Below are 14,937 nucleotides of genomic sequence, written 5' to 3'. Positions count from 1 at the left end.
GGCATAACAACACCTTAACAACCACCTGCGACAGCAAAAAAACAGCCTAGCAGTACTTTAGCAAACACCTAAGCAGCCACCTGGGATGCCATAGCAATGGCACAACAACACATTAAAGTAATTAAAAACACAAGCACTGCTTACTGCTGCTCGTCTCACTCTGACTGGACTCACATGATGCTGGTTGTCATGTCTACACTAAGCGGTACTCTACACATGTTCATAATTCTGGATCGGATTACTTGTAGTGCGCATGAAAACGGACATTTTCCATCAGATTGTTGAGTAGAGTGAGCATATAAACACATTTAAATTTGGCAGACACTCTTATCTAGAGCGACTTACAATTTGACCAGTGTTTACACAGGTAGGTGAAGGTAGTGTTAGGAGTCTTGCCCAGGGACTCTTATTGGTATAGTGTAGGGTGCTTAACCAGGCAGGGACTGAAGCCAAGTCTATAGCCTAGAAGGCAGATGTGTTACCCACTACATTGTACCAACCAGTCTGAATACCAAACACCTCAGTATGAATATATTATATTTATATTTATATTATATATTCAATCGATTGGCAAAGATCTCAGAAAGAGATAGCGGTATTGCTTTACACATGTAGTGGACTAGGTCTTCTCTGAGAGAATTCAGCTATGTTTCCTTTCTGCTCACAGCCTACGGTCCACCCCATGCTTCCTGACACACTTCTGCTCTCTCTCTCTCTCTCTCTCTCTCTTCCCCTCTTTTTCTTCACTCTTTTACTTTCCAGGGGCTCAATTACAGGAGCACGGCTCCCTGGTTCCGCAGCCTAGGGCAAGACAGCATCAGCTGACCCGTGAGGAGGAGCTATCCGACAGGTCCCTTAACAATGATAAATCACACACATACACACACACGAGTATGAGAGCACACACACACACACACACACACACAGAACAAGAACCCACTGATCACAAGATCACATCAGAGAGTAAAAGAGAAAACAGGCTTACAAAATTATCAGCGACGAGGAGGTGAATAATTCACAGGAAAACTAGGACTGCGCAATACATAATTTCTTAATCGTTATCATGACATATATTCATCGGCGGGGGGACAGTCTCCAGTACTTTTAAAACATATTTTGTCCCCTCATCCACTTTTATTGGTTCTATTTGTTGCTTGTTTACCCAAAAGTTCAAATAGGGTATCCATTTTTAATGTGCCCAAATCAGATATGATGAAATGAAAATGGTCTGTAATGAAACAGACCCCCTCTATCCCCTCCTGCCACAGAACGAACCACACTGAAACTGCGGTGCTACAGCCACAGAACAGTCACCAAGCATATTTTCCCCAACAAAACACCAATTTCCAAGAAAACACCACTGAAAACCAATAAAATAAAATGTAAAACAATGGATAAACATCAAAAAGCATGTAGTTTATGACCAGCATTCAGAAGCCTAAAGACCCAAACTGAAGACAGGATATTGTGGAGAAACATTATCCACATGGTTGCCAGGAGTTAGAATCGACTTGACAGTACTTTATAATAATAATATTCAAATAAAAAAACTACAAAATACTTTTCCGGTGGGTCTGTGGGCTTGAAACGGTTGACCAATCACAAATCAGAAAACTCAATATATATTTTGCAATATGCTAATGAGCTATCTAACCTATCGCAAAATGTTTGAGTTGTGCTGTGTGCATCTTGAACAACCTCAGATCTTAAGAAACTTTGGCAGGGTTCCCTTTAACTCATTTAACCCTCTCAGTTCTGAGGGCATTTTCTTGATTTTTGCATATATTTTAAATGTGCCTTTAAAGCACACTTGTATACAAGATGATACCCAGATTATATATCAAAATGTTCAGATCAATCCCAGCTCTCTCTATAATGAGGCCCTTTGGACCTGGAGCACTGTGTAAATTGATAATACAACCCTAAAACTGAAAAATGAAAGTCTGGCTTTCAAAATTCTTAATATCTCTAATGAAAATATAGCTTTACTCATATTGTTTTGGTGCTTCAAATATGTTTACCAAAGTCTTAGGTTCACAAAAGTAGTGGAAGGTATGAACACAATTATAAATAAATAAATAAATGTTATCCTCATCACTATTTCCCAAAACCACTGCAGCAACCTAAGTCGCTGCAACCTTTTTACACACCTTTTCACATGTGTGTCCAATGACTGAACAAAAAATGAAAGATTTCCGACATGATGGGCAAATCCGTAGTGATTTCCTGAGTGTCTATCTGTCAGTTTCATAATACATGGTGAGAGGCAGATGGTGTGAGTCTCATCTTGTCTTCACTGGCTTATAACTCCGGATATGAGTCACATATGATCTCATGATAAGTTAGAATGGAAAGAGCGACTCTACAGATTCAGGAACTGTTTGAACCGTATTCCTGTCACAAAGATATTAATAGAAACACAAAGAAACATCCAATTTGATGTGCCGGTGCATTCGTCTACCCCACAGGGTTAAATCTTCTTCCAGAGTAGTTGCTAAACATGTATGTCGACATTAGCCACAGTAGAATGTATTAGCATGTAGAACAAGAGCTTTCGGTGAGCTACTGTGTTTCCTATCACTGTATAAAAGATGCACAAGGTTACCTTTATTGTTGGAGGCACTGTGATTGGCTAGGTGCAATATGGATAAGTAAGCAATTGATATCATTTCATTTAATTATTAATGATAATAATCAATTAATAATGATAATAACAAAGTAAAAGCCTATATATTTTTTTATTCTTTACATTTTGAAAAAATGCAACAACAGTGCTGAGATATTAAGTTACTAACAGAAAATAGTGTACTAAATGGCAGAAAGAGTTACTTTTTGTGTCTATTACATCAAAGTATTCAGTGCCTGTTTAACCCTCAGAAGTTGCACTGGTAATAACAAAAGCATGGCATCATTTTATCATTATTATTTCTCACTTATATCTCATTGAAACAAGCAGAAAGTGCTGAAAGTGCAGATTCCAAACTTTCAATCCATACCATAATGGTGTGTGGAAGAAGAAGAAGAAATATGTTATTATGACTTTGAAATTTGAATCATTTTCATGTAAATAAATTTGAAAACATAACTAATTACATTACTATGTAATTATGTAATTACACATAAACAGTGACAATAGTGATAATGTGCAGTACGTGAAATATGTGGCTATAAAATCAAATCATATTCCCTCTATACTGTGCAGTCTTAAGGAGAAGTCCACATACATACTGAGAAAAGCCAGAACGGCTTCAATTCGTAGTAAATATTTCAACATCCAGACACAAACAACAGGCCGGTTTCTTCCTGACCTGTGCAGAAAACAGATGCTGTGTTTCTCGGGCGTTTATGGGTCACTTCGTAGCACAGGTGTGTGTGTGTGTGTGTTGGAGCGGGTACTCACACACACCGTTAAACTCGCCACGACCCCCGAGCGACCATAAGCGGGTGGCCTCAGCAGCGGCTCGTGAACCACAGCCATATTCCTGAGTAAGCGAGACTTGTGTGTGTGTGTTTTGGGGGCGGGTGGGGTGGGGGGGTGGCACTGCAGCCAAACCCACAACTGGAAATGAGATTATGGATAAACTGAACTCTATACTGAAAGACCATTAGCAAAAACACAGCTGACTTTGCTAAGGCTCAACACACACACAAGCACACACACATAAATATGTGCTTTTATACCTCATTAGTGTGTGAAGTCATATATATATCATACACATGTAAATGTCTATGTATGTAATAACAGTGTCTCATCTGCATTGTACATATGCAAGTACCTATATGTAATATATCCCACATGTGTTATGTATGTGTAATAATACATATGTAATAAACATTTGCCATTTATGTAAATACTGATACTGTATATATATATATATATATATATATATATATATATATATACACATATATACACACATTTATATAGGAAATTATTATACATAGGCACTTTCACACTTTCAGATATATATAATATAATATATTATTATTGTACATATACTTTATACATATATATATAGGAAGTTATTACATGTAATTACATATGTAATATATATGTAATTACATCTGAACTGTATAGTTAACTTAACTTCAAACTGTTAAATGGGTCACTAATGGTGCATCAACATGCATAAAATCAAAGGGAAAAACTGAGCACAATGGGGTTAAAGGGGTTCATCATAAAGCATCACACTGACAGACAGAACAGCTTTATTTCTGTTCAAATAGCAATATCCTATGCAGTACCCCATAATTTACAAAGATATAGACCTTTCTAATGAGACCGCCCCGGCCCCTACGCGCTCCCCGAACCTGACAGACACAGCCTTTCATGCTCGGCTTGAAACGGCTGGCATATTTACACACTTAAGTGTTTATTTCTTTTATTTATTTATTTGCATGCTCACGTACTTATGTATTCACTTAGTTATTTATTTACCTCCTCACTGGCCTGCGTATTTACCCCGTTATTTATTTATAGGGCCGTGTCTTAAAACCCTGGTGCTCAGAGAGGGGGGTGGGGGTGGGTATGAGGGGGTGTTTTGAGTGGGGGGGGGGATCTGCATTCTTATTGAGTTTTGCTCTTGAATAAATAAATCTAGAGGAGGTGATAGCAAATGTTTTCTCCCTGCTGCAAATGGCTGCACGAGGAAAGGGCCTCTCGCTATTAGTATCAATTTACAAACAAACTGCTTTTTTGGTGACTGGATCTCAGATGTCAGATTTTGATAAATGGTTTCAATTTGGCAGCTGTTTTAAGGTGTCAGTCCGCATCAGGTCGGACTCGGGCGGAACAGGGCTTCTCTGCCCGAAAGAATCTCTCTCACTTAGCCTCCTGCCTTTTTAGGGCAAAATAATCTTTTCATACTAACCAGGCGGCAAACCGCACGCAGCACCTGACGGGACACTGTTTGTTTTGGGGGGGGTGGCTTTAGTTTATTTTAATCCTTTAGAGTCTAGAGTTCTTTTGTGTTTTGCTGTCCAATTGCACAATGTCAGGATTAATTAGGGAGTACGTTAAAAGGGAATTCCACCAATTTTTCAAAAAAATACATATACATAATGTACATAATTCTATCAGTGAGATGTAAGCAATTTCAGAAACGTACAGATCCACATTCTCAATGGTGGTGATAGGAGCCAGGAGTTATAAAAATCATCTAAAATGACCAGTGTCTGCCATAAATCTGCCATAATTGGGCTAAAAAAATGTTTTATGCCAAAATCCTATCTCCATTTCACATCCAACTATCCTGAATGACTTTAATGATTGCCTATTTTATTACACTGATATCTCTTAATATTGTATTGTAATTGCATTATGTGGAAACTTTGATCACATTGGTGGAATTCCTCTTTAAACATAGAACTCTACTTACATTCAATTTACATTCTGCATCAACAGATTCAATTATGCATTTCTTTCAGTGTCAACAAATGACAGAAACCTGGCAAGAAGGTAAAGGACGTCTTTTTTTTCCTTCCACAATAAACATTGAATACATAATGTCATAAAACATTTTTAATAAAACAACACTATTGTGGATTGAAAGTTTAGGATCTGCACTTTCAACAGAGCTTTTCATTGTTTCAATGAGCCATCATTAAGAAGTAATTCAAACAACAGCATGTTGTTTTCACTGTACTGTAAAAAGTAATGGGGTTGAAGGACATCCTTGGCAAAAAAATCTAATTCACACAAATCCCCCTTACCTCAAATGTAGCCAAGACATGTTCAATGTCTATAGTTTGGGAAAAAAATTAATGTAGTTTTGTCCACTTTTTTATATTACCATCAGTATAGCGGTGTTAGAAACCACTATTAGTGAGTACTCACAATTAGTCAGTAGCTGAAATCACTTAAAGGAGAATTCCAAAATTTTTGCATAACTTGATGGTTAAAATGTAAATAAATATGTTCAGTTGTGGTTTGATCTGAAATGTTTTGTTGTGGAGAAACTCACTAGTCAAAATTGTTCACAATGGTGGTGATGGGAACCAGACATCTGAAGAGTTTAATGCCTCTAAAAGCTCCCTCACAGAGAGTTATTATTATTATGAAATTAATACAAATATGCTGACTGATGCATGATCTCATTTTATGATACTGTTGAGAAGATTTTAGCGTTATACATATATTTTTAACCTCTTAAATTGCTAGGTCCCACCAGCAGGCCCAAAGTTTTAGTACACACTTTTATAATCTAAGAATAGCTCAATCAGTTTGCACTGAAGTCCATATAGTCACAGAGTAACCTACCTTAGTATGTAATAATTCCTGGATTTTAAGTGATTGGCCCATGCAGAGGAGCATGCATGGTGCTGTAAGGCAAAATAGCACATAAAGAAATGCATTTTGTCTGATTTACCATCATTAACATTAGATATAAAACTCACAGGATGTGTAGGCTCACTTTTTTTTATAGTAAATAAAATGGACGCATATATGTTGTAGATATTGTGACCCCTGGTTCCTATCACCACCACAGTAAAAAAAATCTGGTAAGTTTCTCTACAGTTAACCATTTCACAACAAACCACTTTGAATGACTTTGCATCTCAACAAGTCTATTACGCTGAAATTCTGTAAATTTCTCTTTAATAACTCCACATGGTTTGAGTCAAGAGCTACGTTTGACTTCTCTCCGAACTATTCCTTTAAGATATAAATAGAGCGTTATCTTGTGAGTACAACTTGCTTTCTTTTCTTGTCTCTGAGTTCACCACACCACCACATATCACCCATCTGACCACAAGCACAGCCAGTCTAACACATAGGTTCAAAAGCAGCCTCACACAATGGGTTTCATTCACAGGCCTGTATGTGGTGTTTTTAGACAAGAGCACACACACTATCAAAAGCAGCACCCTCAGGCTCCTGACCTGGACCTGTTCTCACAGACATCAGTGCATTTCAGGGCAGCTAACACAAGTACAACTCTCAGATGCAGGGTCCGACTTGCTCAAAAAATGCCAATTTATAGCCCACTCAAATTACCCATATAGACAGTTCTATGCATCACTGTAGATCATGGAATGTGGACGAATTTTTGATAGGGAGTCCAGGAATCATTGTTGTTTTCGGAGGGGAACCCTCAGGGCCTTCTAGGCCTTCACAGAAAGACTAAAGGTTTCTGCCAACTAAAAAGTAATAAAAATAAAAAAGTATGTTTTTAGTTCATTTTTATCTAAAAGATAATCATAGTTGCTGTTGCATGTATTTGATTACTATTGTTATTTCATCATGTTTTAGGTAAAACTGTATCTCTAGGTTGGAACAAGCAAACTAGCTTTACTATTGGTTAGGACTTTAGGAGCCGAGATGAAGCCATAGCATGTCAGATTAACTACCAACTTATTTAGGAAATGGAATCAACCAATCATAATTTGATTTCCAATAGATGGAACCAATTTAATGAGAATTACATCGCTCTAGACCTTCTGGAAGTTCTAGATACGTCACTGACTATGAACACGAGGTGTAATCTAATCTAAGTTTTATGTTTTAGGGTATTTTCACACAAGAGTTTTTATCTGGACATAGGGCTGCTTGCTCTGAGAGTGGGGGCAGTCCAGAGAACTGATCTCTGGTTTTCTTGAAATCAGTGGTCTAGGGTTGAAACTCTGGTGCTGTCTGCTATGCTTGTGGAAGCTATCCGCTTCCTGCGCTGCAAGTGGGGTTGCATGATCAGCTCATTTTGTAACAGGACTGCTTCAACTTCTCACATCACTTCCCTTTTCAGGTTTTGTGATGACGGAGAAAGGATTGTTGTGGACAGCAGAAGAGACGGAATACCTGATAGATCTATGGAGCGAAGAAGCCATTCAAGAGCACATGGCCACAACAGTTGGAAAACAGCAGCAAAGGCTCTATGCCAGGGACTCACTATAACATTGCTACAAGGTAAAATATGTTGTTATATGTTAATGACAGTGGAATCAACCAATCAAAATTTGATATCCAATGAACTGGACCAATATAATGAGAACTTACATCACTCTAGGCCCTCTGGAAGTTCTAGATATACCACTTACTCTGAATACAATGCAGAGTCTAATCAAGTTTAAAGGAGTTGTTAGAAATGGAAAACGGCTACATTATGTACATTATGTACATTATGTATATATGTTATTGTCTATTACAAGCTTCAAATAAAATGTCTTTGGCAAGCTTCAAATGTTTATATTTAAAAATGATGCAGCTTCTAAACCCGTAAAAGTAATCAATAGGGTTAATTTAAAATGTTGAGTTCATTGAACTTCAAATAATAAGTTATAGAATGTAAAACATGCAACTATTCATCTTCAAAATTTCAAGATAACCCAGTTATTTTTTTAATTTTAAAGCTGCATATTATTTTTACAGAATGGCCAAAAAACATGCATGTGCACTAGCATTAGTTTGGCACCAACGTATCACTACAAACCCCATAAGAGTGCTAGCCAAACTGCACTTTTTCATAAAGGTAGGCTTTTGATTTTCATATCTATGGCTCAAACTGAAAGCCTCTATTTTCATGCAACTGAATGAAAAGGCAAATAAATTCATATCATGAACACTTGTGTGGGATAAGTGTGAACATTGCAAAGCAAGTGAAAAGTGATGGCCCCTTTAAAAAAATCTGCCATGGGTTGAGTAGCTCACCATTCTGCTAGCATGTTGAGGATCAGCGGTTCTCAAACCACTTCTCAAACCCAGACTGTCCATATTTTTGCTCTACCCCTATGGAGCAAATATCTGTACCATCTATGGGGTCCTTGAGGACCAATTTTGGAAACACTGTTGTAGATCATGTAGGTAACATATAAACTGTATCTGCACAGTAATATTTAATTTTCTAATGTTAATGTTAAGCAGTAAAAATAAACAATTCAATTCCTGAAAAAGGAACTACAGAAACAGCACCAAAGTCTCATTGATATCTCTGAGTCTACCAACATAAAGCACAGCAAACATATCGATTGTTTCAGGATGGCTGCTGTCAGTATTGGAAAGCTGCTGCTTTTGCAATAAAAAAAAAGTTGAAACAACTCGTGACTGGCAGTTTAAACTGTCCGACTGCAGGCCGCTTACCTTGGGTAACCTCTCTGGGTCTCCGGGGTGGCGGGGGATGACCTTCTGTAGCCTCTGGAAACCGTAGTCAATGGTCGGTTCATTGAGAGCTGAGGGACAGAAAGGAGATGGATGGTTTCAGTAAGTGCCCAATGACTTCTGCTATAAGCATGTTTAGAATTGGGATTTCTGTGTGTTTATTTGCCAAAGTGCAAGAAGATGCATCAAAATTATTGCAGTAGTCAATTGAACGATACAAACAGGACAGCAGGAACAGGTTATATTAAGGTGTGTTGGGATATTCTAATATGGCTAATATTGGCAATAACAACATTACTATTCCAATTGGCACTGTAAATCCAATATACTACAGTATTGACTTTCTTAGACATTTCTACCTACTTCCACTCAGCAGATGAGCTACAGTCTTCAACTGCGCTCCGGCAAGGTGGAGCAACAAGGTAGGGGATTCTAACTATGGCATAGCTACGAGGAGGCCTGAGGGGGGCTGGGGACTCCCAGATGGAGGCCAGGCCCCATTCCCCCTAGACTTCTGACTGACTTTTTAAGTTCTCCAATGAAAGTAAGGTTGCCATGAGCAAAGGCACTTGCATCCATGCACTTCTTAGATCATCACAATTTTTCGGTAGGTGCCATCACCATGTTAACATTTATATGCTTATATGCTGGATTCTAAAAAAGTGGCAAACAACAATGTAATATATAATTAAATTCTATAGGCCTAGAAATCTATGACACACATCTAATAGGTGAGCATGATGACATGGGAAAAAAGTTCCAGTTTTGGTCAGTTTATCTGTAGCAACTTGTGAAATCACACAAAGACTCATGTTTATGAAGTGCACGGCCGTACCCTATGGCCTACCTGTCCCCTATTCACGCAAATCTCCGCCCTGCCTAATTCAATTCCCCTTCCTTCACTCTACCCCCTTGCACTTTTGATTTCATTCTCTGACGACGCCCCGTTTCCCCAGCTTTGGCTTCTAAACGGCAGGGGGAGAGAGGGGGAAACACCCGGAAAAGCAGTTAGGGAGATATTTCTCCATAATCAAGCCCATTAATCATAAAAGGCTGTCAAATTTGACTTTGGGGACAATTTGTCAGCCTTCTTTGCCCACTCCGCTTTTGTCACCGTTGCCTCTTGTATTGGGTAAGGATGATTGACACTCCAAATGCCGGCGAGTAGAATAGCTAGTTTGCGCTAATATGCATAACCGGCGCTTTCATGAATAAGAATAAGGTTGCAGCGCCGGAGCAGGGGCCTCTTTTCAAAGGGGCCTCCGCTGCCGTTTGTCGCGCGAGGCAAATAGATGTTATTACCATTATAACAATATTTGTTTTCTTTCGGCGGGAATGGGCCCCGGCGAGCTGCTAAATCAAATTTGTTTGAGACGGTTTCACAGAGTGAAGGAGAAAAGAGCTAGCGCGCTGACAGCACTTGCAGGATGTGTGCGTGTGTAGGTGTGTGTGTGTGCACCCATGGGTTGTTTGTGTGTGTGTGTGTGTGTGAGAGGGACGCAACAGACCCTTTGTGTTCTCTGTAATAAAGAAGCTGTCTCTGATACACTGCACTCATATCAGTAGAACCGGTATAGTCCGCTGGTGTAATTAGCATTAAGAAAATATTTATTTCTCTTCATCAGACGTCATGCTAACAAACTGACATTGAACTGACCTAAAATGTGCCTACAAATGCATTCTTTTGTAAGAACTGTTGCCAGGTTGGATAAGTTGGTAACACTTCTATTTGAAGGCTATTGGCACTTCACAGTGTTTATGAACAGCTTGCATCACTGTGCAAAACTTATAGAACACCTTTAGTGGTCAAAATGGCCATTAAGTATACATTTTTAAGGAGATATTTCTGAGAAGATGTTATATTAGAATTAGATTTTAGGTAAAAATAAAATAATCCTCCTTTGCAGTAAAATAAAGCTCTGCTGATGGTTCTAACACAATTTTAACAATAAATGGCCTTAAATGCTGGATTTAATGTATAACTGTTAATTCACCAACCTGTAACCCTGAAGGCTGGCGCGCAGACTGATGGTCACTACGCAACGCAAACAACAATCTTGCCTAGTTAGTAGTAAACGAAAAGGCAAAGAGAAAGATTGAAGACGAACATCGATAATTTGGAGATGAATGGACTTGCATTTATAAGCACTCAGCTGGTTTCCTGATACATTTAATCTGCAACAAGAAACTGTTAAACACTAAAGTAGCAAAGCTGATGTCAGATTCTCATTCACTAGCTTCTTGTTCTAATTGTCCCGTTCCACCTTAAATGGTGCAGCAAGTGTATTTAAGGTGGAACGGGGAAATTCAAACAAGAAGCTGGCGAATGAGAAGCTGATATCAGCCCCGAAAAAAGTCGAACGTTGAGAGACCATTTACAAGAAACTGTTCTACTTTTGAGGAAAAGTTTCCTGCTGGAGATGCGAGAAAAGCAGCTAAAGCTGAGCTAAAGCTTAAAGCAGAGCAAAGTAAGTCTGTGCTTTCACTTATAATATATTTTTAGTCTATACTAGGACATCAGCACACACTGAGACATATTTACAGCCAAGATGGGGAAACGTTACTTAAACAAAATGAACATAAAATGTTGTGGCTCCCAAGGTGGTTTGATTTTTGTTAAAAGGACAAAATAGCCCTTTTTAACGTTTGGATTGCTGACCCCTGACCTAAGAATAGCTCAGCCAGTTTGCACTGAAGTCCCTATAGTTACTGAATGATAAGCCTTAGTATGTAATAATTGTGTGTGTGTGTGTGTGTGTGTGTGTGTGTGTGTGTGTATTGCATGCACCTTCTCCCTCTATCAAACCCTGAAGAAATTAAGCCCATTACTTCTCTTATTAAAATCCCCCTGACCTTTGGCCCTGGTGCCCCATTGGCTGCCTTCAGGGCCCCCTGTCCTCTCAGCCAATCGATATGCGAGCCTGGCGGTCATGTGCAGGAGTAATTGGAGTGCATGCTTGCGCGAGTGTGTGCGTGTGCGGGCCGCACTCTGACCCCGTCCGCATCAGCGCGGCCGTATGAAGATAGATTGCCTGATTTAGTGTAAACATATGCTGCAATTCCAGCCATCAGCGCCACTTTCTCCATCGTAATTCGTATTGATTTTTCTTCCTCTCCTTCGCCGGGGGTTTGACGCGCGACTGCGAGAGAGAGAGAGAGCGATAATGCGCTTCACAGAGAAGAGGAGGCAGGAGGAGTGAAGGGAAGAGATGAGAGAGAGAGAGAGAGTTAAAGAGAGAGAGAGAGAGAGAGAGAGAGAGAGAGAGAGAGAGAGTTGAAGTGTTATAAACTACATACCAAACTGTAAAGTGATGGTTTATTCACAATTTAAAGTATTTTGGGAACAAGATGTTAAAAATTTACTGTAATTATCTATTCATAGTGATTCCTTTGGTCAACGCTTTTCAAATCAGTTATTCAATGTATTTGTCATATTGTTATTAAGTTCACTCTTGATGCTACAGAGAGAGAGAGAGAGAGAGAGAGAGAGAGAGAGAGAGAGATAAAGAGAGAGAGAGTTGAAGTGTTATAAACTATACACCAAACTGTAAAGTGATGGTTTATTCACAATTTAAAGTATTTTGGGAACAAGATGTTAATTAATAATTTATTGTAATTATTTATTCATAGTGATTCCTTTGGTCAATGCTTTTTAAATCAGTTATTCAATGTATTTGTCATATTGTTATTAAGTTCAGTTTAAGAGAGAGAGAGAGAGAGAGAGAGAGAGAAGGAATATATGAAAGAGGCAGAGACAAAAAAGAAGAATGAGACAGAAAGAAAAAAGAGGGAAAAGAGAGAGAAAAAGAGAGAGAGAGAGAGAGAGAGGGAGAGAGAGAGAGAGAGAGAGAGAGAGAAAGAGGAATATGAAAAAGGGAGTGACCAAAAAGAATGTGACAGAAGGGGTATGGGTGGAAGACAAAAAAGAGAAATGAGACATAGACACAGAAAAAAAGAAAGAGAGAGAAAGAAAGTAGAGAATTCAGGTGGGAGACAAAAAAGAAGAATGAGACAGACAGAAAAAAAGAGAAAAAGAGAGAGAGAGAGAGAGAGAGAGAGAGAGAGAGAGAAGAAAGTTGTTATCGGTTGTAGATTGAAATGTTATAAACTCTATACCAAAACAGAAACTAATAAAAATAATGAACAATTTGGGATTTTGAACAGAAAGTTTTGACATTTCCTGTCACAAAAATGATAATGAATATTTATTTCATTAGTGAAATTTTATGACCGCTTTTCAAATATGAATCATTCTGGATATTAACTTAATTATGAGTTTATCCTCAATGCTTTACAGCTTTCTCCATGCTTATGAAATCCTCTATGGCTCTGGTCATCAGTGCAAGTCGCTTCAGATGTATAGGATATTAAAACAATACCTGTTTCTGCAACAAAATTGCTTTTCTATAATTAAAAACAGTGAATCTGCACTTCTTGAACAGCAGTGTAATTGCGTAATATTTACCATAATAAAAATAAATAAATCTCCACACTTGTGTTTCAGGTTGCCAGATCAAACACTAAATCCTCTCTTCTGTCACTCTGTTGCCTGATGTCCAAAGGATCAAACCTAAATCTCCCACAGTCAGTCCACCAGCGAGAACTCACGAGAAGATCCAGAGAGTCATCTGAGCTGTAATAGTGCGTTAACCCACGCGGCTAACCTCCGCTCATGCGATTAGATTTCAGCAGGCGCACCCATCTAGCTAGCAAATGAGTGGCAACATACATGCATCGAAAAAATCAATCCCCGTCCAGCTCCAAGTGCACTGGGGTCAGAGGTCAAATGGGCCGGAATAGAAGAGCGCTTAGCGCTGTGATGAAAGGCCTTCACACACACACACACACACACACACACACACACACATTTATAAGCAGTCTAATTCAAGATGCACTTCATTGCATGTGTGGCGAGTAGAATAAGTGACCAGAGCAAATGACCAAAGAAATATACACAGCCGTATGCAAACGTTTGGGCACCCGTGGTCAAATTACATGTTTTGTTAAGTGAAAATAAGTTAACACATCCACTACACAGAACACATTTGCTGAGTTTAATATATTGAGGAAAAATAAACCATGCTAACAGGATCTACTAATACTATGTACATTAAAGTTTCTATTTAAAGACTCAGTGAAAATTTGTAAAATATGTTACATGCATGTCTTACCATTTCCAAATGACAGTCTTTAAGCTAAGCTGTTGTGTTAAGCTCAATGTGGGAAAGTGAATGTACACCACTGTTAGCTTAGTGCAAACATGACACTGTAAATCCCATAGAGACTATATTCCATAGTTTCCACATTAAAGTCAAAGTTCAAGAATTCATATATATCATGATTTATTTTGTGTTGGAACAGGTTGTGGTAGGTAAACTAGCATACTATTAGGTAGCTAGCTAGAATTAGATAGTAAGGCTAATATTAGTGACATTTACCACTTATTAAGTTTGAGTATTAACTTGTTGAATTTACTCTGGTTCACAAATGTTAATGCAGCGCTAACCAAAGGAATTCTCCCTGGCAGCAATAGCTAGAGCATTCACAAGTGGCATTCAATACGATAAAAAAGCCAGCAGTGAATGAAATTACAGAAGCAGTCACATTTTGGTTAACCGAGGACTTGATGCCCATCCAAATGGGGGAAAAGGAAAGCCTTTTGCCACTTTTTAAGGTACCCAAGGTACAACATTCTAGGAAGAAAATATTTCTTCCACAAATGCATAACAAATGCACTGCCAAGTTAACTGCTACATTGAGGCATGTTCACATTATCGCAGTGTGGAGCTACGTGGCACAATGTGACGAAAGTTCAAATCTGTTATATCTTGAGCCACACTGTGTTG

General features: G+C 38.6%; 1 protein-coding gene across 3 annotated transcripts in view; it reads right to left on the bottom strand.

Annotated features, from left to right (window-relative positions):
• The window catches only part of LOC118821202 (transcription factor COE3), a 179,877-nt gene that overhangs the window by 26,573 nt on the left and 138,367 nt on the right, over positions 1 to 14,937 (bottom strand). For all 3 annotated transcript variants that reach the window (XM_036589703.1, XM_036589705.1, XM_036589704.1), the window contains exon 11: positions 9,074 to 9,162. In XM_036589703.1, coding sequence (XP_036445596.1) covers positions 9,074 to 9,162 — 89 coding nt within the window. The remainder of the gene's footprint in view (positions 1 to 9,073; positions 9,163 to 14,937) is intronic.

The sequence above is a fragment of the Colossoma macropomum genome, unplaced genomic scaffold (assembly GCF_904425465.1).
Source record: "Colossoma macropomum unplaced genomic scaffold, Colossoma_macropomum, whole genome shotgun sequence".
Taxonomy (NCBI): domain Eukaryota; kingdom Metazoa; phylum Chordata; class Actinopteri; order Characiformes; family Serrasalmidae; genus Colossoma; species Colossoma macropomum.
Note: the sequence above shows the minus strand (reverse complement) of the source record. Positions and strands in the feature narration are given on the sequence as shown.